The 27,351-nt window shown below is 50.6% G+C and overlaps 4 protein-coding genes across 11 annotated transcripts in view; 2 read left to right on the forward strand and 2 right to left on the reverse strand.

Annotated features, from left to right (window-relative positions):
- Window positions 1–2: 2 nt before the first annotated feature.
- Window positions 3–9,208, forward strand: LOC122383428. 7 transcript variants are annotated; one of them, XM_043369815.1, is made up of 8 exons: window positions 123–160; window positions 3,047–4,304; window positions 4,606–4,699; window positions 5,120–5,251; window positions 5,571–5,620; window positions 5,834–6,097; window positions 6,539–6,961; window positions 7,405–9,208. In XM_043369815.1, the coding sequence occupies exons 2-8, from the start codon at window positions 3,072–3,074 to the stop codon at window positions 8,545–8,547; spliced, it is 3,339 nt and encodes a 1,112-aa protein (XP_043225750.1). In that variant the 5' UTR covers window positions 123–160; window positions 3,047–3,071; the 3' UTR covers window positions 8,548–9,208. The 7 variants fall into 7 exon arrangements, with proteins under 7 accessions (XP_043225753.1, XP_043225750.1, XP_043225754.1 ...); XM_043369814.1 differs by having other exon boundaries at window positions 131–240; XM_043369816.1 differs by having other exon boundaries at window positions 152–168.
- Window positions 9,089–11,823, reverse strand: LOC122383430 (DNA polymerase epsilon subunit 3-like). Its single transcript, XM_043369823.1, has 4 exons — window positions 11,583–11,823; window positions 10,993–11,169; window positions 10,605–10,710; window positions 9,089–9,321 (listed from the first exon to the last, which is right to left on the reverse strand). Exons 2-4 carry the CDS (start codon window positions 11,155–11,157, stop codon window positions 9,200–9,202), a joined length of 393 nt encoding a protein of 130 aa, XP_043225758.1. The 5' UTR covers window positions 11,158–11,169; window positions 11,583–11,823; the 3' UTR covers window positions 9,089–9,199.
- Window positions 11,824–15,633: 3,810 nt separating this feature from the next.
- LOC122383415 (tyrosine-protein kinase ABL1-like) overlaps window positions 15,634–27,351 on the forward strand; it is a 47,998-nt gene continuing 36,280 nt past the window's right edge. For both annotated transcript variants that reach the window (XM_043369779.1, XM_043369780.1), the window contains exon 1: window positions 15,634–16,035. In XM_043369779.1, the coding sequence (XP_043225714.1) occupies window positions 15,891–16,035 (145 nt within the window). In that variant the 5' untranslated portion in view covers window positions 15,634–15,890. The remainder of the gene's footprint in view (window positions 16,036–27,351) is intronic.
- LOC122383416 lies at window positions 21,311–25,752 on the reverse strand. Its single transcript, XM_043369783.1, has 2 exons — window positions 23,849–25,752; window positions 21,311–21,606 (listed from the first exon to the last, which is right to left on the reverse strand). Exons 1-2 carry the CDS (start codon window positions 25,467–25,469, stop codon window positions 21,500–21,502), a joined length of 1,728 nt encoding a protein of 575 aa, XP_043225718.1. The 5' UTR covers window positions 25,470–25,752; the 3' UTR covers window positions 21,311–21,499.

Consider the following 27,351-nt stretch of genomic DNA (forward strand, 5'->3'; position numbering starts at 1 on the left):
AGTGGGGATATGCATATGCAACAAAAATTAAGAAATTGAGGATTAAATTAAGGTTTTTTGAAATTTATCAAATATCTTTCATGCACGCAGTTGATCGCGGTTGATCGCAGTAAAAACGGAGCATCAACATCTCTATTTTCCAATGGCGTCGCAGATTTCTGTGCGGGGGTCTCTTACATTGATTTGGGATGAATAATTTGCATGTAAATTGCATGCAGTGATTCGCTTATGCATTTTGGGGTGAGTCAGCTCATATGCAAGCTTACATTTATTCGCATTGACAGGCTCTTTTTATTATCGATTTCTGACTTCCGCTTCACGAGTCCGCTGGGTCCTCCCTTGAATGGAGACGATTGTGGTGTTTACAATAGGATCTTGTTTATTTGTCAATATAATGCATTTGCTGACGGATTAAAATAGATAACATCCATTTCGGTATCAGATTATTTAGTCAAATTGAAGCAGTTTGTGGTACCATGGTGGTACCTCAATGGCCTTGGTACCTCACTACAATCCACATGTCACCACTAAATATGTAGGAAGTCTTATTCACTTTTCAAGCATAAGTTATACATATTCTTACATTCTTTTACATCCTGAATCCAAATATGCTGCTTAAATGTGGCACAATTTATATAAATATATATATAAATATAAATATATATATATATATATATATATATATATATATATATATATATATATATATATATATATATATATATATACAGGGTGTCCAGAAAAACGGATACTATTATTTTTTGCTGTAATTCCGAAAATAAACACCGCACATTTTAAAATGGCACATGCTTGTATTCGCAAAAATATGGCAAAACAGACAGCAGGTGCCACATGGCATGTAAACCCTTTGGTTAGTCGCGGCAGCTCCTCAAAGCAGATACTCAATGTGAGCGGCCTTCCGGCGGATCAGCTCCAGCACTAGCACGGTCGGCAGGTGACTGATGGTCATGTTGACCCTCTCGGAGGGCAGGCAGACAACTTTCCAACGACGCATTACAGTGCTCATGAGTTTTGCCAAATCTTGCACCATAAGCACATGAAGTTGGAAACAAATCGGCACGTGCGTTAATAAATGCGACTTAATTTCCGTAGTATCTTTTTTTTCTGGACACCCTGTGTATATATATATATATATATATATATATATATATATATATATATATATATATATATATATATATATATATATATATATATATATATATATATATATATATATATATATATATATATATATATATATATATATATATATATATATATATATATATATATATATATATATATATATATATATATATATATATATATATATATATATATATATATATATATATATATATATATATATATATATATATATATATATATATATATAATATATATATATATATATATATAATATAAGGCTGCAATATAACACAATATGGATGGTCATTGGTTATTTTTGTTACAATTATGTGGTTACTTTAGTGATAACATCCATATTCAGTGCATGACAAGTGACAACTGGCTTCCAGGATGCAATCTCCATCAGTCCATCCATCAGAAGTTGGGTGGTTGGGGGCTGAATCTGCTCCAAGCAATAGCAAGGCTCTATGTGGCCGATGGTGATTATGTATTCAGCCTTTTTGGTGGACTGTACTGTAGAGTGGTATTTAAGTTAAGACAATGAAATTGCTGCTTAAAACTGAGATGTTCATTGTCTATAGAAATAAATGTTCAAATATTAGGTCTTTCTTTATGGGTTTGACTTCATGGGAGCATCTTTTTGACTAGAAGAAAAAATATTTTGGAAACCTAGAAGCATCAATTGAATTGATCAAAAAAACTTGGCAGCAGTATAAATTTGGTGCAATGGTTAAGGTAAAAATAGAATAAGCTTTTGTGTGGTAAGAGAAGGATTTGCCTTTAATGCTTAAATACCATCATCAGGGCTGTTTAACCAATAGAAAAATCACTGGCTGCAAATATTTATATTTCTTAAAGTTTTCTCAAGTTAAAGCAATGTAAAAAGAATAACTGCTGTTGTAAAAATATCAGTAAGGCTCACTGACATAAGACATTATTGTTCACATTGGCAAACTTTTTATGTGGCTGGCTAAATTTTGAAGCAATTTTAGGCCTAAAGTCATGGTACCTAGCAAGATTTCTTTGGTAAAACTGGTCTTTGGTTTTAATCTGGTTATGTGAATGTGTTTCCTTCACATTAGTTCCATTGATAAATTGCTGTCCACATTCACCATCATTTTTACTGAGTGCTTCATATTTCATGGTATAATATTCATTGTACTTAAGACAACCAACTCAAGTCAGCATTTTCTTATCATGTTCTAGTCAAAGACTTGTAAACCTATATAGTTAAAGAGGTCACATTATGACCCTGTGGTTGATGTCTCAACCAGTGCTGGAAATGAGGCCGCTTTCTGGTCCCGGCGTTTTATTCTCCTCGCGGGTTAATCCCGTCCAGCGTATAGCCTTTCGGGTCCCACTCGGGGTCGTGGTTGTTTTCGCCGCTCGCCCTAGTCGAGATGCAAAGTTAATAGTCACACGAAGCTTATTTAGGGCCAGCCAAACCAGTCTAGTCTGGAGTTACTGTTAAATGTATGCATATAGATGAAAGTAAAAGGTTTTGTAGAATCGATTAATTTTGAAGTCGTATATTCAGAGGCCCCAAATAAACTTCGTGCGACTATCAACTTTGCATCTCGAATGGGCCGAGCGGCGAAAACAACCGCGGCTCTGAGAGGGTCCCGAAAGGCTAAGCGCCAGACGGGGCGAACTCACCCGGAGAATAAAACGCCGGGACCAGAAAGCGGCCTCATTTCCAGCACTACTCTCAACTCAAAGCTACAAGCAAGCAAGCAATTTTGTAAGATGGTAATATGCAGCATCTATAGCCATTGGAAGTGAAGAATTCAAACTTTTTATGTGTCAATAATCATAATGTGTTTGCATGAGTTTTTTTTAATATTCTACAGCTAGTTATACTAAATTACTTATTTTGATCATTTTTTTATTTCAGCTGTTGGAGCAGTGTCTAGGTGCATATGGACATCCAATCACTGGACAAGGAGGAGCCTGTTCCATATATCATGTCAGGAGAGGGGGCTGCCCCTGAACAGGTGCCCGGCGTGGCTGCAGAGATGAGCATCCAGTCACTGCCAGAGCTGGGCGCCGAATCTACAGTCATCTCTGAGCTGACTGCTGAGACGCCAAAAGCCTCCAAGGATGCAGCTGGCCTGGTGGTGCTGGGAGTTGCTGGTGACTACAGCCACGACACTGTCACCGCGGCTGTGGTGACGGGAGACGGCCCTGCGGCGGACGCTCTTCCCGCTGAGGTCATCGGCGTGTCGTCCGGCGCTGTCCCTCAGCCGGCAATGACCGCGGCCGCGCCGCCGGCCGTGACGCAGGCGGCGCTGGAGCCAGTGGCTCGGATCAGCACAGAGCAGGTGTCGGTGGCGATGTCGGAGCCAGTGCCGATTGTCACCATAGAGCTGGCGTCGGGACTGGCGCCCGGGTCGGAGCCCGGCGTGCCGTCCACCGCGGCCGCCGCCACCGCCGTCCCGGTCAATGTGGTGCCGGTGGCGATATCATCCGCCGTGTCCATGCCGCCTCCGTCTGCCGAGGCGGTACCGATTGCTACCACCATACCATCCACGTCGCATACAAAGGCGGTTGGAGCGTGCCCGCCGCCGGCTGGTGCCGGCAGTGTGTTGCCGATTGAAGGAGAAAGGGAACAGGAGCTGATCGTACCGGACCTGGTGACCGTGTCCAAACCCCATGCAGAGCCGCTGCTGGAGCTGGCCGAGAAACAAGTCGAGTCGAAGCCTATTCCAGGTCAGCCAGAATCAGAGCCGATGGAGATCCATCCAGAACCGGAGCCGATGCAAAGCCAGCCGGAGCCGGAGCCGGAGCCAGAGTCGATGAATAGCCAGCCGGAGCCGGAGCCGGAGCCGAGGAGTAGCCGGCGGCGCGCTCAGCAGGAGCGGGTCGGGCAGGAGTCTGTCGAGTCGCTCCCGGCGCTGGCCGCCCCGGAGCCGGAGCCGGAGCCGGGCGACCTACACTGTCTGGTGTGTAACGACCCGGTGGAGTCGGTGGGAGGCAGCGGCGGCGCCGGCGACAACGGCGGCCTCCACCTGGCCGACTACCTGGAGAACGCGCACATCCGCATCGAGGACAAGCTGAGCGGCATCATCAACAACGACTACCGGCTGTACCTGCACAGCGAGGTGGTGTGCGACCGGTGCCACACCACCCTCTGCCAGATCCACGACCTCGAGGTGAGTGTGCCGCCACCGCCACTCGTGGGGGTGGGGATGGGAGGGATGGGCTAGCGAGTGCCAGATACTGCTGAGCAAGGCCCTAAATACGCTGCTGAGTTTGAGTGAGGGCCAGATACTGCTGCTGTGAATGTTAGCTGGAAGCAGGGCTTGCAACTTATTTAACTTCTTATTTTGTTGTTTGAACCCCTCTTGAAAAAAGGTTTAAATGACAGTCTCCTTTTGTGTGTTAACATTGTATGTTCGGAGTTCAGACGTTGGATAAGGACACTGTAGATGACTCTGTCTTGGTCCGTTTCAGATGCAAACCAAGCACCTGAAGGATCAGGTGGTGGGCTTCTTCTGGGACACGGTGGAGGTCCGTCGGGTCCGGCCGCAGCGCAAGGGACGGCGCAGTGAGTAATGACTTCGAAAATGGCTCCACTCCTGAACTAACCCACTGGTAGCTTTTGGAATCATTCTATTGAACATTACTTGTTATTTCTATGCAAGAGTAGCTATGCAATATGATGCTGTCCATATGATTGGTTTCGTGTGCCGGTCATGGTAATTTTCCGTAAAAGTTTGTTTTCATAACTGTGGTCTAATTATATCAGACATAAGCACATCAGACCTAACGTGTGTGCCCTTTCTTTCCAGTCCTTAAGTAGTGTGAGCATTTCATTTTATCAGCCCTGTTTCCCACCTACGCGACACGTAAGCCATAACACTCGCACAACGTTACTATGACTCAATAGGTGGCTATCATTGGTCAATTATAATTCCACCACTGTGTATTTTTTATTGTGATATGTCACATTGTCCTTGGTCGTCAGACATCAACCAATCGTACCTGCTCCTGCCCGACGAGACATCCAACTACTCAGTTTTTCAACTGTGCGATTCCTTCTTAACACCGATCCTGGCTGAGACGCGGGACAATCGTCCTTTGCGTAACTCACTTACGGGTAATAACCGGGGCGGGTAGTAAATATTCAGGTTCGAGCCGCTTCAGTGTTCGCTCTTTCCTCAATGCGTGGATATAACTGATAGGCGAAAATGGTCTGACTCGACGGGACCATCGAGTGACCGCCACGTCGCGTGTTTTATTTATCCCGTTTCACCACCTTTGGATCCGGAAAGTACGTTACCTTATCTGATTTAATTACTCGCTTGATATCTGACATAGTTTGCGCTGTCAGCACTGTTTAGCGGTTCAGATCATGTTGAGCTTGCCCACATCACAAATTGCCCGACAGGATTGTGAAACGTTGTTCTCTTTTACAGAGTCCAGACCATCTAAGCTTCTACTGGAGTCTCAAGAGAGTGCTTTATTTGTAAGTACAGCTCATCACACGTTTGTTTCCAGAGGACATCGTTTGTAATCAAAATCGTGCCGATGGATTGTTGATTTCGCCATCGATAAATATAGTTTCCTCTGGTTGCGCTGCTGAAACGGCGGCGCTCTGGCGTCTCCATAAAACAGACAGCCCCGGGATAATTGCCGCCCCCAGCTGACAGGCACGGGTCTGGTCTCCTCCTCTCCCCAGATGCCGGAGGTTGACATCAAGGAGGACCCGTCCGACGTCATATACAAGGCGCCGCAGAAGAAGATCGGCAGGTACTCCAAGCCCAAAGTGTACGAGAAGCTCTCCAGCAACGAGTACCAGTGTATCCGGTGCCATAAGGTGTTGCCGCGTATGCGTGCTGTGGTGAAACACTTTGACCTGGTGCACGGTCGCAAGGAGGAGCAGTGCGACATCTGCGAGAAATACTTCCGTGACCGACCTCACCTTCTCCGGCACAAACAGAAGGTGGGTGCACTGCGAGCGAGGGTGACCTCGGATTGGGGTTCGTCAGGATTGCGGTTCATGAATTATGCTGGCTGAGCGGTGTATTTTGTGGAAGCTTTACACGCAAAAGATATAGGAGCCTAGTTACAGGGTTTTTAACGTGATTCTTTTTCGAGTTGTGTGGAAAATAGGTCGGCACTCGGCAAATAAATAGTTACATAACAAAACATCCACTGCTAAAGGGAATAATCATTTTTGGAACTCTTTTACGCCGCGACGCATTTACCTTCCCGCTTAAACCGTCAAAAGCAAGCATTGTAATCTCGTGATTGGATTTTCTGGACACATGAGTGGAAAGTTCATTTACGGTTTGGTATCACACACCGTTCTCGTTGCCCCACTGTTGATGCGCCCTAAAGCCACAACAAACCAGCAAACAGACCGTTCCCGTCGTGCCCGCAGATGCACCCGGACGCCGCAGACGCCGCGGAGGCGCCAGCGGCGACGGCGACATCGACTGAGCCCTCAACCTCCCCCGCTGGCGACGCTCCCACCGGTTCTGCCGACCCCGTCCCCGCCGCCGTGGAACCCGCGGCACCAGCGGCGGCGGGGGAACCACCGGCGGTGCCGTCTGGAACCGAGAGCCGGGCGGCGGCGGCGGCGGCCGTGAAACACGAGTCTGTCGACATATCGGCCGACCTGCCGGCGTCGCTGGACGACGGCGCCTCGCCGCCGCTCGGCGACGATGACGACTACGAGGAGGAGGAGGACGTGGATGACGTGGATGACGAGGACTACATCGCCGACCGGCTGCCCGTCATCGACGATGACGACGAGGACGGCGAGGTGGACATGGACGTGGTCATGAACGTCGAGGTCGAGCGGGTGAGTGGAGCTCATCGAGTGACCACATCAGTCAGCAGGCATTTTGCCTGCGTTTCTTATCATGTCTTCCGTTCGCTGTTTCAGAAGGGTTTGCATGTGCTATTTGTTGATATGCAATGTTCCCTGCATATTGTGTTTTGGTATTAACTTTGTTACACGATGAAGGTTAATTACCCGGGTGATTTTACTGTTATTATCCATTCTTGAATCGTTGTTTATTTAAGTTGCCTTTGATACAAGGTGTAATGTTCCGGTAAAGCGGTACGTTTCCGATGTTAACGGCCAGGTGCACTACTGAACTGTTTCAATACGTCGGTTTCCGCTGTACGTTGCCCCCCCCCCCCCTCCCGTAGACGCTAGGTCCGTTTTCCACTGCCCCCGCCACCCGGTCCGTTTTACACTGACCCACGCCGTCCGCTGACGCTCCTCCCGTTTTCCGGCAGCCGCGGCGCGCCCAGAAGCGGCGCAGCTCGTCGCAGTCGTACCCGCTGGGTCCCGAGGTGGGCGTCATGTACACGGAGAGCGCCGACGGCACGTCGCCGCGCTTCCGGTGCATGCTCTGCACCAATACGTACTCACGCGCAGCCAAGGCGCGCGACCACTTCATCGCCAAGCACGCGCAGATCAAGCGCTTCAAGTGCACGCTCTGTTCGGAGATGTTCCTCACGTACAAACAGAAGCGGCACCACGAGCTGAGCCACACGGCCGAGATGTGCACCAAGTGTGGTAAAAAGTACCCCGGTAACAAGCGAGGCATGCTGGAGCGGCACGTGGCGCAGTGCGGCGAGCTGAAACGGTGCAGAGTGTGCGGCGCAGAGTTCCAGAACATGTCCGATTTCATCAAGCACCGGCGCGACGCGCACGAGAAGAGCGCCACGTGTGATGTGTGCGGGAAGGTGGTGAGTGCGCGCAACCTGGCCTCGCACCGGGCCATCCACTCGGACGAGCGCAACTATACGTGCCACCTGTGCGGCTCCAGCTTCAAGGCCAAGGGCAGCCTGGACACCCACCTGCGCACGCACAGCGAGGACCGGCCGTTCAGCTGCGCAACCTGCGGCCGCAGCTTCAAACACCGCAACAACTGGAAGGACCACGAGCGCGGACACCTCAACATCCGCGACTTTGTGTGCCACTTCTGCTCCAAGTCCTTCAAGCAGGCTAAGAACCTGAAGCAGCACCTACGGCAACATGACGCCAACCCGGAGATCTTCACGTGTCCGCACTGTCCCAGCACGTTCCGGTACAAGTACAACATGCTGGCGCACGTCAAGACGCTACATACGGGCGAGACGAGCCGGCGCGTACGGCGCCGGATGCGCGCGCCCTCCGAGCTCAGTGCGTCGGGCAGCGCGGCCAGCGGCGGCCCGGCCGGCGGCACGCACGCCGTGCTGGTGGGCCTTGACCCGCTGCAGCTGTCTCCCGGCTCGGTGACCAGCGACTCCAACAGCGGCGTGCACGTGGTGGCGGCCGCGCCGGCTGGCACCGCGGTGGCCGCCGGCAGTCGCTCGCTGCCGCAGCTGAACCCCCTAAACCCGAGTGTGGTGTTTATGCAGACGCTGCAACACCACAGCATCTTCTCCTCGTAGCCGGGCCGTGGCTGCGAGTGCCGACAGCGTACAAACTCGTGACAGAGGCCGGCCGGATGCACGGCGATTCACGCCATCGATTGCGGGTGCCGCGACTGCCTACACTCGCACAACTGTGTACTGGTGTGGTGGGGCCACACGCAGTTTCATATGTAAGCGCCGAGTTGTTCCGCGCCGTGCGACCATTCTTTCGTGATACAGAGCACCCTGTGGGTGTCTGCAGAGCAGGGGGCGGGACCGGCCCTAGTCACATTCCGGTGGGCGCCGCGGGCACTGGCCGTCTGTAGAGCCGCACTGCCTCAGGCCTGTACAGTAGCGTAGCGATCAGCAGCATTTACACGAGCCAGAGCTCGACCCGCGTGTGCCATTGCGGCGTCTCCCCGCTCGGAACCGAAGCCGCTGCTATTTTGACGTGAGTGACTGGGATCTATTTTGGTGAGTCGTGTTGATGAACTGGCGCGCACGTCCATTGACGTCCGAACCAGCCGTTTGTTAGCCTTTGTATCGAGCTTTGTGCGGCACATGGGTTCGTCACAGGCAGTTGTTTTCAACTGAGCAGACAGTTGAACATGTTTATTTGTACACGGATTGACGAAATCGGTGGATATATACAGAGTGATCGTGTGCGTATGGGGCATAAAATAAACGGGCACTAATCGCCTCCCTCGGCCTGTTGCTCCGGTTCCTCCGTCTCCTCGGCGACCGGCGTCTCCTCTGAATCGTCCGCCTTCCGCTTCTTGGAGAGCTTCTTGTTCTTTTGCCGCGACTTGTGGTCTGGGGAGGAATGACACTAGTCAACAGAGGAATAACCTGTTATGAAACGAAGTTAGTTCACGCTTGGCCCCGTTCGCATGCGGCATATAATTTACTCCGACAAAGATGTACATTTTGGAATTGTTACGGTAGTAAATCACGGTGCTCTCGATTAGCATGTATTTGATCAACGGTTGGCTAAACGAAAGCAGTTGGAAGAAACTGGCAACACAAAAATCACGCTGCGAGTCGCCACGTGTCACTGCCGAGCCAGCGGCGAGCTCGCGGGGCAAAATACGAGACACTGGACACGAAGCATCCACACGCTTAACTGCACATTCAGATTAACGCTCCAGAAAATTCATCGCTAAACCCATGGCAGATAATTTATATAATTTACATATTGGGCCGGAACACGCTAATATCCATCTCAGCTAGTGTCGTCCGGTCAGTTATAGATGTCGGATTGTTTATTTTGTCAATGACTACAAAAAGTGTATCAGATCAACAGTCCTGGTGCTGTCGCGTTTGTCGCGTCAAGCCACGTCGAAAGGTATGTTTTCTTCCGACGTCAACATGATCGAAGGTGAAGATGAAGTCAAATCTGACTGTCAGAGGACACAAGCCTTAGAAGGATAGGGTGTGCTGAACACCATGATTCGAATCGGTAGTAAAAAATGATCTTATTTGTGCCGTTCCACTGTATGCCTCAGTTTGATAGGAGTTTGATAAAATGAAATGGCCTAATTGATGCCCAGTATAACCTACAATATCTCAGAGTCCATCTTGTGGAATTAAAACAACATATCTCAGAAAAGAATGAAAGCAAGACTTGTTTATTTCCAGTCTGTTGCATCATCCATTCTACTGTCTTTGCAAAGCTAGCAATGTCAACATTTCTTCACAGATTCCAAGAGAATGACTCTGGTTACTCGACAGGCCTGAGCTCAGTTCAACTATATCTTCTCTTCCCTTCACAAAATTTCTTTTTGGCATTAACAGTGACATGGACTTGAAACATTTTTGAGTGAGTAAAGGTTTACACACAGCATCATGCCTGACCTGAATATTGGAAAGGTGCCAATCTGTCCAATTTTATTCAAGTGTCAGTTGGTCAGCATTTTAGTTTATATCTAACCCTAAGCAATTAGGTAAAAGCTGTCAGAAAGGGAGTATCCCAAAACCCCTTACAGGAAATGGTTGAACTATTCATAGTCTGAGCACCTTGTCACCTTTATAAATTATAATGGTTGCCAGCCCATTCCCTCTCTTAAGTCAGACCCTGTTTGTTAGCATGTAGGTACCTTCCAGAGCCTCCTTGAGAGGGTCACAGAACTCATCAAACTCCATGTCTGTGAGGGCGGCTATCACGTCAGCTCCATTCACAGTTTTCCTCTTACTCTGCTGGGCCTGCAGAAGATGGCAGAAACAGGTGGGTTTCACATGACAGTTACACTCATATTCAGAACTACATTTTCATATTTCTGTGGGCAATCACTGGTTAGTGCCAGGCACCAGAAGAGCCTGATATCACCAAGAAGTATCACCAACAGTCAGCATCAGATGTCAGATCTGGCCCAAGAATAACATATGGCTGAGACACCCAAACTTTACCAGTCTTTATTAAGCTTAAAACTTTTAAACTTTATCAAGCTTTATCATTCCTTCTCATGCACCCATTCAGGCACTCACCAATGCATTTGACTGTGAGGTGAGGTAGAGTACAAAAACTGAGGCAGCTCGACAGACAGCTTGGCGTGCCTCCTTGGACACATTGCAGCCCTCTGGTAGAGCATCCTTCATGAGGCGCGTCACCACAGCAGCAGGGAGGTTCAGATCCTCTGGTCTCTCAGCCATTTTCAGGAGAAACTGATATGAATGTGAGCAGGCAAGCATTGGTTAGGTACGTACTACATTTGACAATTTATCCCAAACCCAGCAAGCATTGGTAGGTGGCTGTTCGCCCGGGAGAGGTGGCCGCAGGGCATACAGCAGTTACCATCTCTGAATTACAGTAACAAATTAACAAAACAAATTTGTAAAGGCAAAGCTTACAGAATCTAATAATTTACAACCTACATAAATTTGAAATATTGTTAAAAGTGCTACAATTTGGGTTGTGGTCTCAAAATACGTGCCCTCTATCTACCTAACCCCGAATGTCCACCCTGATTGTGATTGGTATGCTGAATGCTCTCTTTGACTTAGGAATACTGATAAAAGATTTTTAGAGGCCACCCACTGAACTCTCCAAACACCAGAAGAACATAAGTCATTCTTACCAAAGTCCCCGGAAAACTGAGTATATTTTCAAAAGCTCAATGATATTCCCCTCAGGGTATGTAATAAATGTTTCCGTTATCTCTTTTTTATCAACAATTCCGCGCGGTGGCTCATCGCGGCGCTTATGTGCGTTGTAGCAAAGAAAGCATCTAAGTGACGTTTGAATAAACAAAATGTTTCTGTTCATCCAGTCACACATTGAAAACCGTCATTTTTTGTAGTTTTGAAGTTATTGTAAAAAGAATAAAAAGTTTTAATCTACATTATGTAGGGTTAAAACTTAGAATCTATTATTAGTTTAAATTACGTCATCAAAACTTATTCACTTACAAACTAGCAGCTATCCTCAAACGTCTATGCTGCGCAATTTCACAAAATTATCAAAATAATTTTGATGCAAACGATTTATGACATTGAAATCAATTACACATCTTGTCAATTAAGTTAAATATTTTTATTAGTTTAAGATAATAAATCCGTAGGCTAAACTGTTTAATCAACTTTAAATTTGGAAAGATTAACTCTATGCCCTCTATGCCAAATAAAAGACTTTCCTAGAGGTGGAAACAATACGCAAGTACATGACAAGTACGAATACAATTAGTCCATAAGCATAAGCATTGAATTTTATTTTTATCACAAATTTTAATGAAGTACTAGAATGTTGCGGGCTAATGAATTTTTCAAAAATTGTAAATCAATCCTTTTTCAGCTATGAATATATCAACTTTCAAGAAAAAAAAACAATAAGTCGGGGGGCTCTGGTATTAACTGGATAATTCGCCAGCTGACGCCGTATGGTGGCGCTAGTGGAGCAGCACCATATGACGTCAGCAGAAAACACCGTGAGCAGCTATGAAATGGGAGCGAGCACCACGGAAATATCGAAAGGTGATGGACATGTACTGACTTTGGTCATTCAAGTACCACCAACACCATACAAAAACCAAATAGTATCATCAAGACTGATTCTGGAATCGATTCGTTCGGGTATTTAAAACACACAAAAAATGTTTGTTACCGAATTCTGAAACAGTATAAGGATATTCTTGTTCCTTACTTTTACCTTGTGGAGTACTTTTACTTGCTTTCTAGTGCGCCCATCACTATCTTGAAATCTGGATTGCAACGCTGTAGGAAAACTTTTTTTTTTCATTTGTCATTTCTTCCACTTTTGAGCAGTGATAATTTATTTGGTTTTATACATTAAATAATGAAGACGGCTCCTAACTTTTTAGGGATCTGCAGTGGCCCAGAGAGCAAAATCAGATATTTTCTAGAAACTTGAGGCCACTATTTTCTTACCTGCTAGATAATATACAAATATTGACATGTAAAGAATGATACGGGTGTATTATTCTGCAGAAATATCAATTCAAAGTATTTAAATTTTTCAAGAACCTTTTTAAAATCTTACATAATGACTTCTTTTAATACAAGCTGGAAGCAATTTCAATCAATAAAGCAGCACAAGGCAGTACATTGAGCTACGATGATCCATAACCAATCGGCACCTGCAATTTGATTGATCTTCGAGATGTACCCTGCCTCTGTTCCCTGACTTTCCCTTTTCGTTGTAACGGGTGAAGTGAATATTCTGTGAATATTCTTCTGACAGTCAGTTTTTAGTCCTACATTACGTTGTCAATCAGATTTAATTGGTTCAAAAACCGTCGTAGTCCGTCTCATTCGCAGTCTACATCTCCACATGCGCACCCATACATGCTCAAAATTTTCACTACGCATGTACTATGTACCCTGTAGCGTATCCTGATGAAAAATGTTTTGTTGAAATCAGAGACACTTCCCAAGGTAGGCCATAGTCCATGGCCATATATTTAAGTCAAAACAGATGAAACAGATAAACACAATTCCAATCATCAAGTCAACCAGCATCGACAATCTGCACATAAGTTCTAAACCTATTGTAAGACTACATTGTATTCAAACTTTGTATTGCAGAAGGGTGGAAGCTGCATGGAATTATGCGACAATTTCAGCGTGCATCCACGCTCGAAAGAGCAGGGTTAATTGTAACAATGTCAATACCATAACAATAACGTAATTGTAGGTGTTGTGATTCGGTTGTCTCTTGTCTGTGCTGGCCATTGCGCGGGCGGTCCAGCGGCGGAACTCGGCTTCGCCGCCGTGGCGCGCTGGCAGTTGCTTCTTCTTCTTCTTCTGCATCCCATCGCCAACTCGCTCAGGGGGGCGGCGGCGCAGGCGGGTCGAGCGGCGGCTCGGTCCGCCCAACATCCTCGATGAAGGTGACGACCTTCGTCGCCGGGCCGCCGAGGACGTCGACCAGGCGAGGGTCGACACCCCAGCGGCGGCGGCGGGCCGCCTCATAGGCCGGACAATCGGTCAGTAGGTGCGCCGCGCTGTCGGGCTCCCCGCACGCGGGGCATTCGTCGTCGGCTTCCGGGCCAATCTTGTGGAGCGTGTCACGGGTCAGCGGTGATGTGCCGGTCCTCAGCTGGGACAGCGTCACCGACCCCAGCGCGCCAGGGAGTCGTGGCCAGGCGTGGGGTCCGGGTGCGGGTGGGCAGCAGTTGCCCTCTGTCGCGACAGCTCTCGGACATGGCGCGTGACGGCGGCCCGCGCACTCGACAGGTCGATCGGTGCGCTGTCTTGGTCGCCCGCCGTGGCCTCGCCAGCCAGGCGGTCGGCGGTTTCGTTGCCGTCCAGCCCGGCATGGCCTGGCACCCACTGGAGCACCGTCTCGGTGCCGTTCTCGGCGAGGGTGCTCAGCACTCAGCAGCCTCCACACCTCGGCGGCCAGGGCCATGGTCTGGTTAGCTGGGCCGCGGCCGAGTAGTTGGAGCCCAGACCTTGAGTCGGTGAGGAGGCGGACCGACTTGGTCGATGCCAACTCCCCGTCCCCCAGGCCGGCCACAGCCGCGAACGCCTCGCGCATGGCGGTCAGTTCTGCTCTTAGGCTGGAGCAGACCGCCCCTGCAGGAGCGCGCACGGTCCCTTCTCTGTTGAGGTGGTGGAACTGGATCAGCGCCTGCGCCGCCCTGTTCCGTCCGCCGCGAGCCGAGCCGTCCGACCAGATAGTGACGTCCGGGTGCGGGAGCTCTGCAATGGCTCGCAGGGCAGCTTCCCTGCGGACTGCAGGCGGGTCCGACCGGCAGGTGGCCACGGGCAGGTCCACCCTGAAGGTGATGCCGCCGCGGTGGCCCAGCCATGGCGGGTCGCAGCTGTAGAACGCCGAACCTGTAACACAATAGAATTGCAATTGTAACAAAGACCTGCATGGTCAGCACACATCTGCAGTGACTGTCATCCCAAGTTGGTATGAATTGGCACAAAGTTGGGTCATGGTAGCAGACGTAGCACAAGCTGTTGTGATATGTCATACCGTAGGACTAGGTCGTAGGTTGTAAATTTTAGGTTTAAGGCTGTATGTTGTAGGTCAGGTCAGGTAAGGTTTGGTTAGAAAGACCCATTCTCGTGCATCGGGCAGCTTGTGCTACATCTACCTTACCAATACCCAATTTGGATTCCCAAAATTGATGGCAAACAGGCTTTTTGTATAACAAGTGTGGTTAATTGTTCTAATCCCCGCTGCAATGTGAGGGTAACTGCTTTTCTACAATCACAAAATTTGAATTCATATAGGTAGGTGTTTACATGTTGATGTTCAGAAAATGATACAAAATATGACACAATTATAGCTGCAACTGGATAGTGGATACCAACCTCAACTAAAAGTTTCTGCAGCCTTATAACCTAACAAATGACTAAATTGCCAAAATAAATCCCTTAGTACAATAGCTTGACTCTAAAATAACAGAAATTTAGCATGCAGACCCTGAAATGGAGGGTTTATGAAAAGCAACAAAAATAAACATTCACTAATATCAATATGTTGTTATAAATTTCATATGTAGCATAAGCGCCAATACTGCCTTCATTTACAATGTTGCTACTGTTTTCCACTCACAAACGCTGCCCTCCGTGGACAGCAGCAGCAGCAATGAAACGTCACCCGTGGTGTGACATCATCACCCATGACGTAATGGAAATCCAGTTGTTACCAAGGCCCAAGTCGGGGAGACCAAGGGGACGAAAGGCGGCGAAAGGCGGCGCCGTGAAACAGATTGCTGGATGTGGAAACTCAAAGAAAGAAACAATTGCGAGGAATCAATTCGATGCTGAGGCTTGTGAAAGATGTGATAACTGATAATTGTGTAGGTAGTTTGGTGCAAGGTGTACGAAGCCGGAGTATCTGAGTACTCGGCTTGTCGTGGTGACACATGTAGAACCAAGATAAAAATTGCTGATGCTCGTTTTCCCGGACTATGGGTGCCAGCCAGGGAAAAGAGAAGCCTTTGAATACGGTGGGTGCGGCCAACAAGGCGAAGACATCAAAATATCGGCAATCCAATCGGGATATTGGAGATCAAAGAGCATCAAACAGACGAAATGTCTTCACGGAACATAGTGGTAAGTCCTCAGAATGTTGCGTACCTACATCAGTTTGCTGTGGATCAGGCCTGGTGGTCAAGGAATAGTTAAGTGTGGTTGTTGTGTCACTCTGCAGTGGAGGTACCTTCCTACTTTTTGTATTGTGACACACCAAGTATGTTTCACATGAGGTCAGGTTCTATGTGGCTGGCTCAGGACTCAGGTGATGTCGCTTCAATGGGTCGTCATGACTTTGTGGCACTTATAGGGTAATAAGCATGATTTGTAGAGTCAGAACATGAAAAACATAGGTAGGAAGGAAATTAATCTTTGAAAAAAATTTGAACCTTTGTAGCTTTGAGGGAACAAGTAACATGGCATCAATTATGTTTGGTGGCATGAATGTTATAATATTGATGTTGAACCTTATGTGTAAGACCAAGAACTAGGGTGTTATTGAACCATAAATCTTATATTACATTTTATTAGGTACATTTTGTGTTGTGGTATGTGCTGAATGGTGTATTTTCTTCACTTTCATATGCCAATAGTTTTTAGCAGAAGCTGATCATCCTGGTCTGCTGATAGCAGTAGTCTTTGCAATCTGCTGCTACTATCACCTTGGCCCTGGCCATCATCTGGCTGTCATTTTGGATTTATGGTTCAAGTGCACTCAACACTCAAAAGCTTTGGCCTGCTCAAATTACAGGTTTTTTGAAGTCCAAGTCAGCATTCTTGCATAGATCACCTTTTACGTGCCATGCATCTGAGGTGCAGCATACATATAAGCTTTTCTCATCTGTAAACCGCGAGTTGCGAAATTTTGCCGCCAGATCGCAGTGTGATTACGAATCTAGTCTTATTGACAGGTCAAAGGACAACCCCAAACTGCTCCATTCTTATATAAGAAACAAGAAGACTGGCAGACCAGCAGTTGGTCCCTTGCTTTTGCAATCTGGTCACCATACTGATGATCCCACAGCTATGGCTGAGCTACTTGCAACATCTTTTGCCTCTGTATTCACCACTGTCACCCCCACTAACCCCTCGCCCCACCAGGCCTTCGACGGGACTCTCAGCCATGTAGAAGTATGTACAGAGAATGTTCGCCATGCTCTCAAAGATCTCGACCCTAACTCTGCCATGGGCCCCGATGGAATACATCCACAGGTATTGAAGGAATGTGCTGATGACCTCGCCTACCCTCTACAGATTATATACACGAGATCACAGAGAGAGGGACGACTACCCTCTTGCTGGAAAAAATCCCTAGTTATACCTATTTTCAAGAAGGGCTCCCGGTTTGATCCACTAAACTATAGACCTATCAGTCTGACGTCTGTTGTGTGCAAAACGATGGAACGCCTGATTTGCACGCAGATACGTAATTACCTGGAAACGAACTCACTGCTGACCTCAAACCAATTCGGTTTCAGGGCTGGCAGAAGTACAATGGACCAGCTACTCCTAGCTTATAACACAGTGTCTAAAAACATGGACCTTGGTGGCGTGACTGACGTCATTCTCTTCGATTTCAGTAAGGCGTTCGATGTCGTCTGCCACGATCTCATGATAACCAAACTGAGATCGATTGGTTTGACAGGTGCTCTCATTGACTGGATACGTTCATTTCTCCAGGGCAGACAGATGCAGGTGTGTGTGAAGGACATGATAAGCCAACCTAGGGTTGTCAGCAGTGGTGTACCGCAGGGCTCTGTCCTTGGGCCCCTGTTGTTCCTGGTTTATATTGACGGCGTAGCATCACAGCTGAGAAGTGAATATAAAATTTTTGCAGATGACCTGAAACTTTATGCCTGTGTGAAACATGCCCCAGGAACCTCACCAGTGTTATCCTCTGCCCAAGTACAAAAAGACATTGATACACTGCAAACCACAGCAGCATCGTGGTGTCTGAAAATGAACCCAAAGAAATGTGCAGTTCTCCGCTTTGCGAGGCCCCGCGCTAACTTGCCTTCACCGGTGTACTTCCTTGATGGACAGCAAATCCCACATGTAGATTCTCACTCTGATCTTGGTGTTACTGTCGACTCGCAGCTTAAATTTCACGAGCACATTAGGACTGTTGCACACAAGGCTAGCGGTCTGGCCCATAGTTTTCTTAAGTCTACCGTTTGCAGGTCTCGCGCATTTATGTTGTTCTTGCTCACTACTCATATCCGACCTGTTTTAGAATACTGTTCATGCTTGTGGCATACAGGTTATCTGAAAGACTTGCGGGTCTTAGAAAATGTTCAGAGGAAGTGGACAAAGCGAGTGGATGGAATGAATGGATTAAGCTATGCAGATCGCCTACAGTCCTTGAACCTGTATTCTGTCCAAGGGAGGCTCATTCGTGCGGACTTGATACAATGTTGGAAGCTGTTTAACGGTAGATCGTGCCTGAGTCCAGATGACCTGTTTGACCGCCCTCCACAGGAGCGGACTAGGGGCCACTGCTTTAGGATTTTCCCCACTCTCACCCACACAGACACTAGAAAGCGCTTTTTCTCTGTCAGATGCATTGCTGTTTGGAACTCACTGCCTGAGGATGCTGTCCGTGCACCTAACATAGCTAGCTTTAAGAAAATGATTGAGGTACATGCACGTAATAGCCTGTTCAGATATGATTGAGGATGAGCAGTGCTGATTTTGTAAGTAGTTATAGGTATGTAGGTTACTTCCTCGTAGCTAAGCGTGTAGAAATGTGACTGTGTTCATCTGACGAGCTTGTGGAAGACGCACAATACCAGTCAAAACTCCCAGGACTAATGGTCAAGAATATCACAACTGGGCTGGCGCGTCTGGCATTCAGGGTTCCTTCCAATTCCTTTCGGTCCTTCCACCTTGCCTTTTCTTTCCGACACAAATGGGAACCCAACCAGGTAAGAGAACCAGGTAAGAGAACCCTGACTAGGTAGTGATATGACAAATGACATCTCAGTTAACATTCATTGTTTCAAATGCAAGAAGGCTGAGTGAACTACTTCTTATAAAGTTAAAGTCAGTTACCTGGTCCAGTGCCCTGGTTCACGGAATGGTGGGAGCATTTCCTTTGAACAGGCTTTGCTGAAGTCAGTAAGGCAATAAATAGCATCATGTCATGTTTATGATTAGTGTTCCATTCAGATATTGTCACAAGTGTTATTCAAATTTTGTTCTCTTTCATTCCAGGGGCTTTTCTTCCTAATAAGCAATATAGCTCTGTTACTTTAGAATGCTGACATCTTAAAACATGTCAAGTCTAGTAGATATACTAGTTGATTTCTTATCTTGTTATCTGGTTTTGTGGTGCATAGAAGTCCTTATGAGAAAATACAAATACATTACCAGTTTAACGCCTTTTGGGGCGACTAACGGAGCGAGCGAGAGGGTGGGCCTTGCACGTGCGAAATTGCGAGGGGGTACCTCCAACTGACTTGTGCACGGCACCTTACTAACCGGTCTCTAGCGATGTGCCAAATTTGAGCACAATCGGCCCAGCCGTTCTCGAGATCTGGAAGCGGCCCCCTGCACGTGCGCACGTGCAAAATGGGTCCCAACTGACTTGTGCACGGCACCCTACTAACTGCTCCGTAACCGTGTACCAAATTTGAGCGCAATCGGTCCAGCCGTTTTCGAGATCTGGAAACGACCCCTGCACGTGCGCACGTGCAGCAGCACCCCAACTCTGGCACATGGATATGCATTGCCTAGTGGGTGCCTACCTACATGCCAACTCTCAGCGCAATCGGCCCAGTAGTTACCGAGATATTGCAACAATTACAAAAGTGACACCTCTTCGTTTTGCACGTGGCACGTGCATAAGGGGTCACCCACATGCATCGGGAATAGTGCAATACTTGGTAGAAGGAATGAAGCTACCCTACAAAAATTACCGCATGTAAATCGGTCAAGTGGTTGCTGAGATATAAGCCTCGCAAAAGCGTGACCACGGCCGGCCGGCCGGCCGGCCGCTCATACTCAGAAATTTCCGTTAATCTAAGGAAAGACTACGCTCGCTTCGCTCGCTCCGTAACCATCAAGCTGCCCATATCAATTGATTCATCCCTGACAGTCATAAGATAGGCCATGTGAAATGCCACAGCTAGGAGCTTACATGCTGTGCTGGTCTGGCCAAAACGACAAAGTGCACAAACTCTGAATATATTGTCGGTAGCAACTCCGTCACCACCCGGTGCCGACGAGGTCGCAATCACAACTCAGCGCGGAACTCCCCGCTCCGCGCGCCGTCCCGGTTCCCGCCAGACTCTCAGCCGGCCCGCCGGCAGCCCCAGCCGCCGGCACCGGGCCTCAGGCGATCACGTGATCCGTGGTCATGCCCCGCGGCCCGGGCCAGGCGAACGGAGCAGCCGGCACCGGCCGATGAGGTGCCAACCTAGTGGAGATGCAAACCCATCACATCTCCCCCTCCCCCACAGTCACATCTGCTCACATTTCCTCGATTAACCGTTTCACGCGCCTTCTCACACGCGTGGATCGTCTCAACCCGAGCGGGGCCGACGGCGCCGCGGCCGCAGGCTCCCTCTGCTGGAGCACCGGCGGCGGCCGGCTCACCACCGGTGGCACGCACTGAGCCAGTTCGTCAGGGATGGCATGGCCATAACGACGCCGCAGATGCCTACGATTTCGCGTCAGCAAACGCCCGCTGGACAACCGCACAAAATACCTCCGATGGGGCCCAACCTCACACACGACACTGTGGTGCCGCGCAGCCCACCGGCACATTATTTAGTTGCGGCGTCTCCGCCCAAGTGCGCTATTGTTTTGTCGCGTGTGCGCAAATACTGTTTCCTTTTCAAGTACCTTCTGATCTCGTTTTTAGTATTATATTTAAATCGTATTATCTTCGCTATTGTCTTAAGATTATATAATGTTACTTGCGTTCTAAAATAAGTTTATTGTGCTTTAATTGGCGTAATTATTTCGTTGTTTTCTGTAAGCCCGTTTCTATCTTTTATCTAAAATAGTTTGTGTTTCTGGCACTGTCGCTTCCGCTCCATTGTTATTCCGGCTCTCGTTACACAGTTGTTTCACATCTCGATATATCTACGCTAAATATAGCTTTTCTACAGTGCACAGTGGCGTCTGACAGGCTGAGTATTCGCGCGAGCTTTCCTCACGTTTTTCCTTAATTTTTACCGCTGATCTCTCGTTATCTCGCTTACCTAAACATTGTCTTTCGTCCCACGTGTCATTTTGGCAGAACAATCATTTTCCTTCCAATCACAGAGCACGTAGCCTTTACCTGACCACTTCATAACTGGTGACCCCGACGTGATTTGAACACGCAACCTTCTGATCGCATCGTAACGGTCCCACCGCCCGGTGCGGTCGTCCTGGACAGACACCTGGTTACCGACGGCCAGTGGCTCCAGGTCCCGAGCCTGCCGGTTATAGAGGTCGTCCGCGCGCTGCTGTTGCTCCGACAGGCGGCCAGCGGCCGCATCGGCAGCGATCTGCCACTCGGGGGCGAAGCTCCGCCGATGAGCAGGCTGCGTGTCTCTCACTGGATGTCCGAAGACGATCTGTGCTGGCGACCTTCCTCCTCTCCCGGGGGTGTTGCGGTGCTGTAGAATTCCTCTTGTCCACCGTTCCTCGTCCAGTTGATTCCTGCAATCATCCCAACAGCACCGGATCAGTTTCTTGGCGGCCTTCACCGCTGCCTCCGCCCTCCCGTTAGATTGGGGGTAGTGGGGAGATGACCGTCTATGCTCCACACCCCACCGACACAGAAAGTCTTGGAACGCCTTGGATGCGAACTGGGGCCCTCCGTCTGACATGATCCATTGAGGTACACCCACTTGACAAAAGATCTCACGCATTGCTGACATCAGCTGTTTAGCCTGTGCACAGTTCCCCAGCAACTTGATGAAGCGCCACCCCGAAAATCCGTCTACAGCAATCAGGTACTTACGCCCAGCGTGTTCTGCAAAGTCAAGATCAAGTGACTGGAACGGTCGCTGTGTAGGCTGGTGGTGTAGGACGGTCTCTCGCTGCTGTGACGGGAGCTGGGCCTGGCAGTTCCGACAGCTTCGTGTCACGTTCTCGACATCGGCGTCCATTCCGGGCCAGTAGACGACCTGACGAGCTCGGCTCTTCGTCCTCTCCTTGCCCAGGTGTCCGTCGTGGAGGGCAGCTAGGACAGCCTTGCGCAGCTCCTGTGGGATAACCAGCCTGCACCCACATACCACGAGTCCGTCATCGACAGACAGTCGGTCACGAACAGTCCAATATCTGCGGATAGATTCTGGTGTGTCATTCTTGGTCTGGGGGAACCCTTCTTCAATAGTGCGTTTCAATGACTGATACTCGGGGTCATACAGGGCAGCGCGGCGTACCTCGTCCAGCCTGACGTCGGTGCCTGACGCGTGCAGCTCTGCGACTACGACTGCGCACACCCGGAGCGATGCGGCGTCCTCACCAACCTCGTCCCCCGGCTCAGGATCCTGGACCGGTGCTCGGGAGAGAGCGTCCGGCGCGACATGTTCAGCTCCAGCCCGCCAGCTGGCGGTGAAGACGCCAGCTTCACCGATCTTCATCCGAAGTCTCTGAAGGCGTGGGTTTTCGATCTCGTCCATCATCTTGCTGTTGAGTATCGGAACGAGAGGGCGGTGGTCAGTCAGAATCTGGAACAACGGCAGCCCGCTGAGGAAGATATGACACTTCCGCACCGCCCATGCCACACTCAAGGCCTCCAGCTCTATTACTGCGTACCTTGTCTCGGCATCGCTCAGGAAGCGTGACCCTGCTTGAATCACGCGCCAGGTGCCGTCGGGATGAGCCTGACGAAGGACGAACCCTAGCCCCCGCGCTCGGCTGGCGTCCGTCTCCAGCCGGGTTGGTAGCTTCGGGTCGTAGAAGGCGAGAGTTGGAAGAGAAGTCAGGGCGGCCTTGGCCTTGTCGAATGCCAGCTGATGGTTCTCGTCCCAGATGAACTCGCGCCGTGAGCTGAGGAGGCTGCGGAGGGGCGTCAGCAGTTCGGCTACGTCGTCCACGAAGTAAGCCACCTGGTTGACGAGCCCGAAGAAGCTCCTGACCTCAGTCAAGTTGTTGGGTGTCGGGAACTGTGAGAGGGCTTCAGTGAGCTGCGGGTCTGGTCGGTAGCCGTCCCCGGACACGATGAATCCAGCAAACTTGACAGTCTGCTGTGCCAGCTGCAGCTTGCTGGCGTTGAGAGAGACTCCCCGATCCTGGCAACGCTGCAGGAACTGCCGCACGTGCTGAAGATGCTCCGATCTGGTGCGGCTGAAGATGATCACGTCATCCACCACTTTTCTGAAGCCGGTCAGTCCCTCAAACGCCTCATCCATTCTGCGGTTGTAGTGCTCGGATATAGAGGTCACTCCGTACGGGGCCCTGAGAAACGCGAAGCGTCCGAAGGGGGTGATGAAGGTGGTCAAGAGTCTGCTGTCCTCAGCCAGAGGGCACTGATGGTACCCTTTCAGGGCGTCGAATACGGTGAACCAACGCGCCTCAGACGAACGGATGGAGGCGACTTCTTCGATCGGTGTGGGCGACTGGTACCGCTCCCGCCGAACAAACTTGTTTAGCTGAGATCGGTCCACGCATAGCCGCACACCTGCGCCTCCCTTCTTGGGCGTTACTACGATGGGGGCACACCATTCGGTGGGAGCAGTGACTCGGCAGATGACTCCCTCTGCCTCCAGTCGATCAAGTTCTGCCTTCAGTGGTTCCCGTAGGGACAGCGGGATGCGCCGAGGGGTCGTCACGCAGAACGGCCGGGCATCCTGTTGGAGGTGAATGGTAAACTTTTCCCCTGGCATCGTGCGAATGTGGCCATCAAACACTCGTTCGAACTCCGACATCAGCCGATATCGGTCAGTGTACTCACGTGACTCTGGTGAGTGGTCGCTCCCGGCAGGTCTCTGAATGCTGGTTGGGTCCTGGGCGTTCTCTAACCCTCCAGCAGGAGGCGGCGTCAGCGGGCCCGCCAGGTCGGCCGTCGTGCTGGGGTTGGCCGTTGGCGTGCAGTGGCCGACTCCAGCGGTCGGATCGGGACCCGAGCTCAGGCGGCGCTCTGCGGTGGCGGCAGTGGTGGACTCCGGCTTCCCTACCGCCGCGATCTGCCGGGGGTAGTCTGCTGGGATGAGCTTCAGGGTCCTCGTGACCTCCCAGGACAGTAGAAGTCCTCTGACTCCCGGCAGAATGTGTACCTCCTCCTCTGCTTGGATGTCCCCCAGTGCGATGGTGACCGGCAGAATCCCCACCGACGGGATGACGCTCCCATTGGCCGCGCGCGGGTGGTGCACTGGTCGGCGGAGATCCTCCCGGGACGCCCCCAGCTGTGCCAAGAGGTCCTCGCCGCCCACCGACAGGTCAGCCCCGGTGTCAGGGAGGGCGTCCACGGTCACTCTCCGGTTCCCTGCCTCCACCCGGACGGACACCCTCGGGGCTCCCTCGGCAGCGGTAGACGCGATGATCGCAGAGGTTGAGGGCCACGGCGGCCCGCCCTGGACTTGTGAGCCCGGGAACGGCCTCACCTGCGTCGATCGGCAGACGCTGGCAAAGTGGCCGACCCTCCCGCATGCGCGGCACTCCCGGCCCCGGGCGGGACAGTCGTTACCGCGCCGGTGGACGTACCCGCAGCTGGCGCAGCGGTCGCCCCCAGGAGTCGCCGGGGCAGACTGCCGCTGTGACGGTCGCCCCGTCGAGGGCTGAGCTGCGGGACCGGGCCGCCGGTCATGGACCTGCTGCGGGCCGCACACGCGACACGCCGCCGGTGGGGAGAGATCGTGATGACCTCTTGGCTGGCCCTGGTCGAAGGTCGCGTCGCGGTCCACGCGAGCGACGGTGGCGTCGGGCCCTCGGATCCTCGAGGCGTCTCGGTACGCTGCCTCCTCCGACCTGCAGAGAGATATAGCGGCGGACAGAGAGAGTTTGGGGATGGCACAGAGCTTTTGGACGGTCTCTGCCGACCTCAGACCAATAACAATACGATCCCGTATCAGTGATTCATTGCACGACGAGCAAAATTTACAAGATCGAGACAAGTCACGGAGACATGTAAGAAAATCATCAAAGGTCTCCCCCTCACCCTGAACTCTGCTGTTGAACCGCTTTCGCTCAAGGACCTCATTCACCTGGCCAATGGCGTACGTCTCTAGCTGTGCCAGCACAGCGTTGACGTCCTGTCGTTCCTCTGGAGTCAGGGGCAAGTTCCGAACGACGCGGTTCGTGTCGTCCGTCAGACACGATCGGAGGGCGGCCATCTGAGCGTTCGGCTGCATGCTGGCGATGCCGGCGAGGAGGTAAAAGTCGTCCCATCTCTCCTTCCAGGAGCGGAACGCGTCGCCCCGATCCGTCGACAGATCCAGACGGTCCGGCTGCGCGGCTCTTCCCAGCCACGATGTGTTGTTCTGTTGCGTCCCGGCCGCCGCTGTCGTCGCAGGCTGAACGGCTCCAGCCACCGCCGCCTCCTGTGCCACCTCCAGTTCTTGACGCTCGTCAGGCATTTTCAGCGTTACGTTATTTTACTGCAGGTTTACGTTAATGACCACCGACCGCGCCATGTGCTGGTCTGGCCAAAACGACAAAGTGCACAAACTCTGAATATATTGTCGGTAACAACTCCGTCACCACCCGGTGCCGACGAGGTCGCAATCACAACTCAGCGCGGAACTCCCCGCTCCGCGCGCCGTCCCGGTTCCCGCCAGACTCTCAGCCGGCCCGCCGGCAGCCCCAGCCGCCGGCGCCGGGCCTCAGGCGATCACGTGATCCGTGGTCATGCCCCGCGGCCCGGGCCAGGCGAACTGAGCAGCCGGCACCGGCCGATGAGGTGCCAACCTAGTGGAGATGCAAACCCATCACACATGCCCCACACAAGTGTGTCCTCACTCCTCACAATGCAATCAGTTATCACCTGTAATTGCAAATCAGTGGATAAAATCTGGTCATTGTGCTATGTGTTGGCTGCTGGTGTACATTTATTGTAATGAAAATTGTATAAGATTTAGAACCATGACATTCATATTTTCTTGTGCCACTCTGCAACTACATATGTGACTGGCTTTTATTCCGTGTATAGTGGCTAATGCCTTAAAAAGCATTCCATCCCTACCAAAAAGAAAACATAGTGTGCATTCATTTCTTTTCCTATTTCATATGTAACACATGCAGCCATATAAGTGATCTCTCTCCCTGAGCATAGATGGCACACAAGGTTTACATGCATCGCTAGTGTCAGCATCCCTGATCAGTGATCATTTTAGCAGGAAGTCTTATTTTGTGTGCCATTGCTGACAAATGTGTCATTGGAAATGCATGCTACACTCTAGCATGCACTCAATTTTATGTATCCACTTGGCACTTTGAAACCTTTTCATATACAATAACGTCCGACCATCGAAATATGTTCTCATGCACCCACTGGAAAGTGCACACGGTGATGGATGTTATCTCACTGAAAATCGATACCCGTATTGAGACTCCTCGTCGTTGAGGCGGGGCATGTGCCATTTGTTTTCGTTTCTGACTGAGCGGAGGCCGGGTGAGTTGGTCCGTCTGTTTACGTCTCCGCTCGCCGAGGCGGCTGCAGGATTTTGGACGGACGGCCGCCGGTGTCCGGCCCGTCACGGTTCCGCTCTCGGCTCCCGGCAGTGGTCGGTGACGCTGTCTCTCTGTGCTGCGATTGTTTATTTTTCTGCGTGACGGCTCCTAGCCTGACCGGGCGGCGGTTAGGTCATTTCGCGGTTCGCTCGCCGCGCCCCGCTGATTCTCGATACACTGGCCGACGAGTGGCTGCTGCTCGTATTAAAGTAATCTTGGCTGTTGATGGCCGTTGACAGCATGCTACTCGGGGTGATAAGGTGGCGATACACTATTCTCCAGAAGATGCTATTGGTCGGTGATCTGCGTCTCTCCTATACATACGTCCTGTCTATTTGATGTATTCTGGCCAGGTATCTTTCAAACTCGCGCTGTCGGGGCGTCATGTGCCGTTCACTCCGGTCCGTACGATGTCACGTTACGGTACCCCCGTACCGTACGGTGTCGTGGCGTGCCGTACGCGCGCTGGTTCGTCGTACACCGGCTCCGAGCGTGACTCACGTCCCGACCCTCCGCTCGTGTCTGTGTGTGTCTGCGTGCGGTGTGTTTTTGTAGCGCCGGCCGGCGGTGCCCGGATCGCAGCCGCTCCACGTGCTGACAGAGCGCTGGAGACCGTCCGCTGAGACGGGGACGTGACGTCTGTCTGGGCGTGGCCGCGGACGGCCGAGCGACTCGCTCGACTCTCGGAGCGGTGGCTCAACTTCGGGCGGCGCCTAATCTAGCCGGAAGGAACGTGACCTCGGATCGCTGACCAGTGACCCCTGATCGTTGACCAGTGATCCCTCACCA

This window comes from Amphibalanus amphitrite, unplaced genomic scaffold, assembly GCF_019059575.1.
Source record: "Amphibalanus amphitrite isolate SeventyFive unplaced genomic scaffold, NRLGWU_Aamphi_draft 000163F_arrow, whole genome shotgun sequence".
NCBI lineage: Eukaryota > Metazoa > Arthropoda > Thecostraca > Balanomorpha > Balanidae > Amphibalanus > Amphibalanus amphitrite.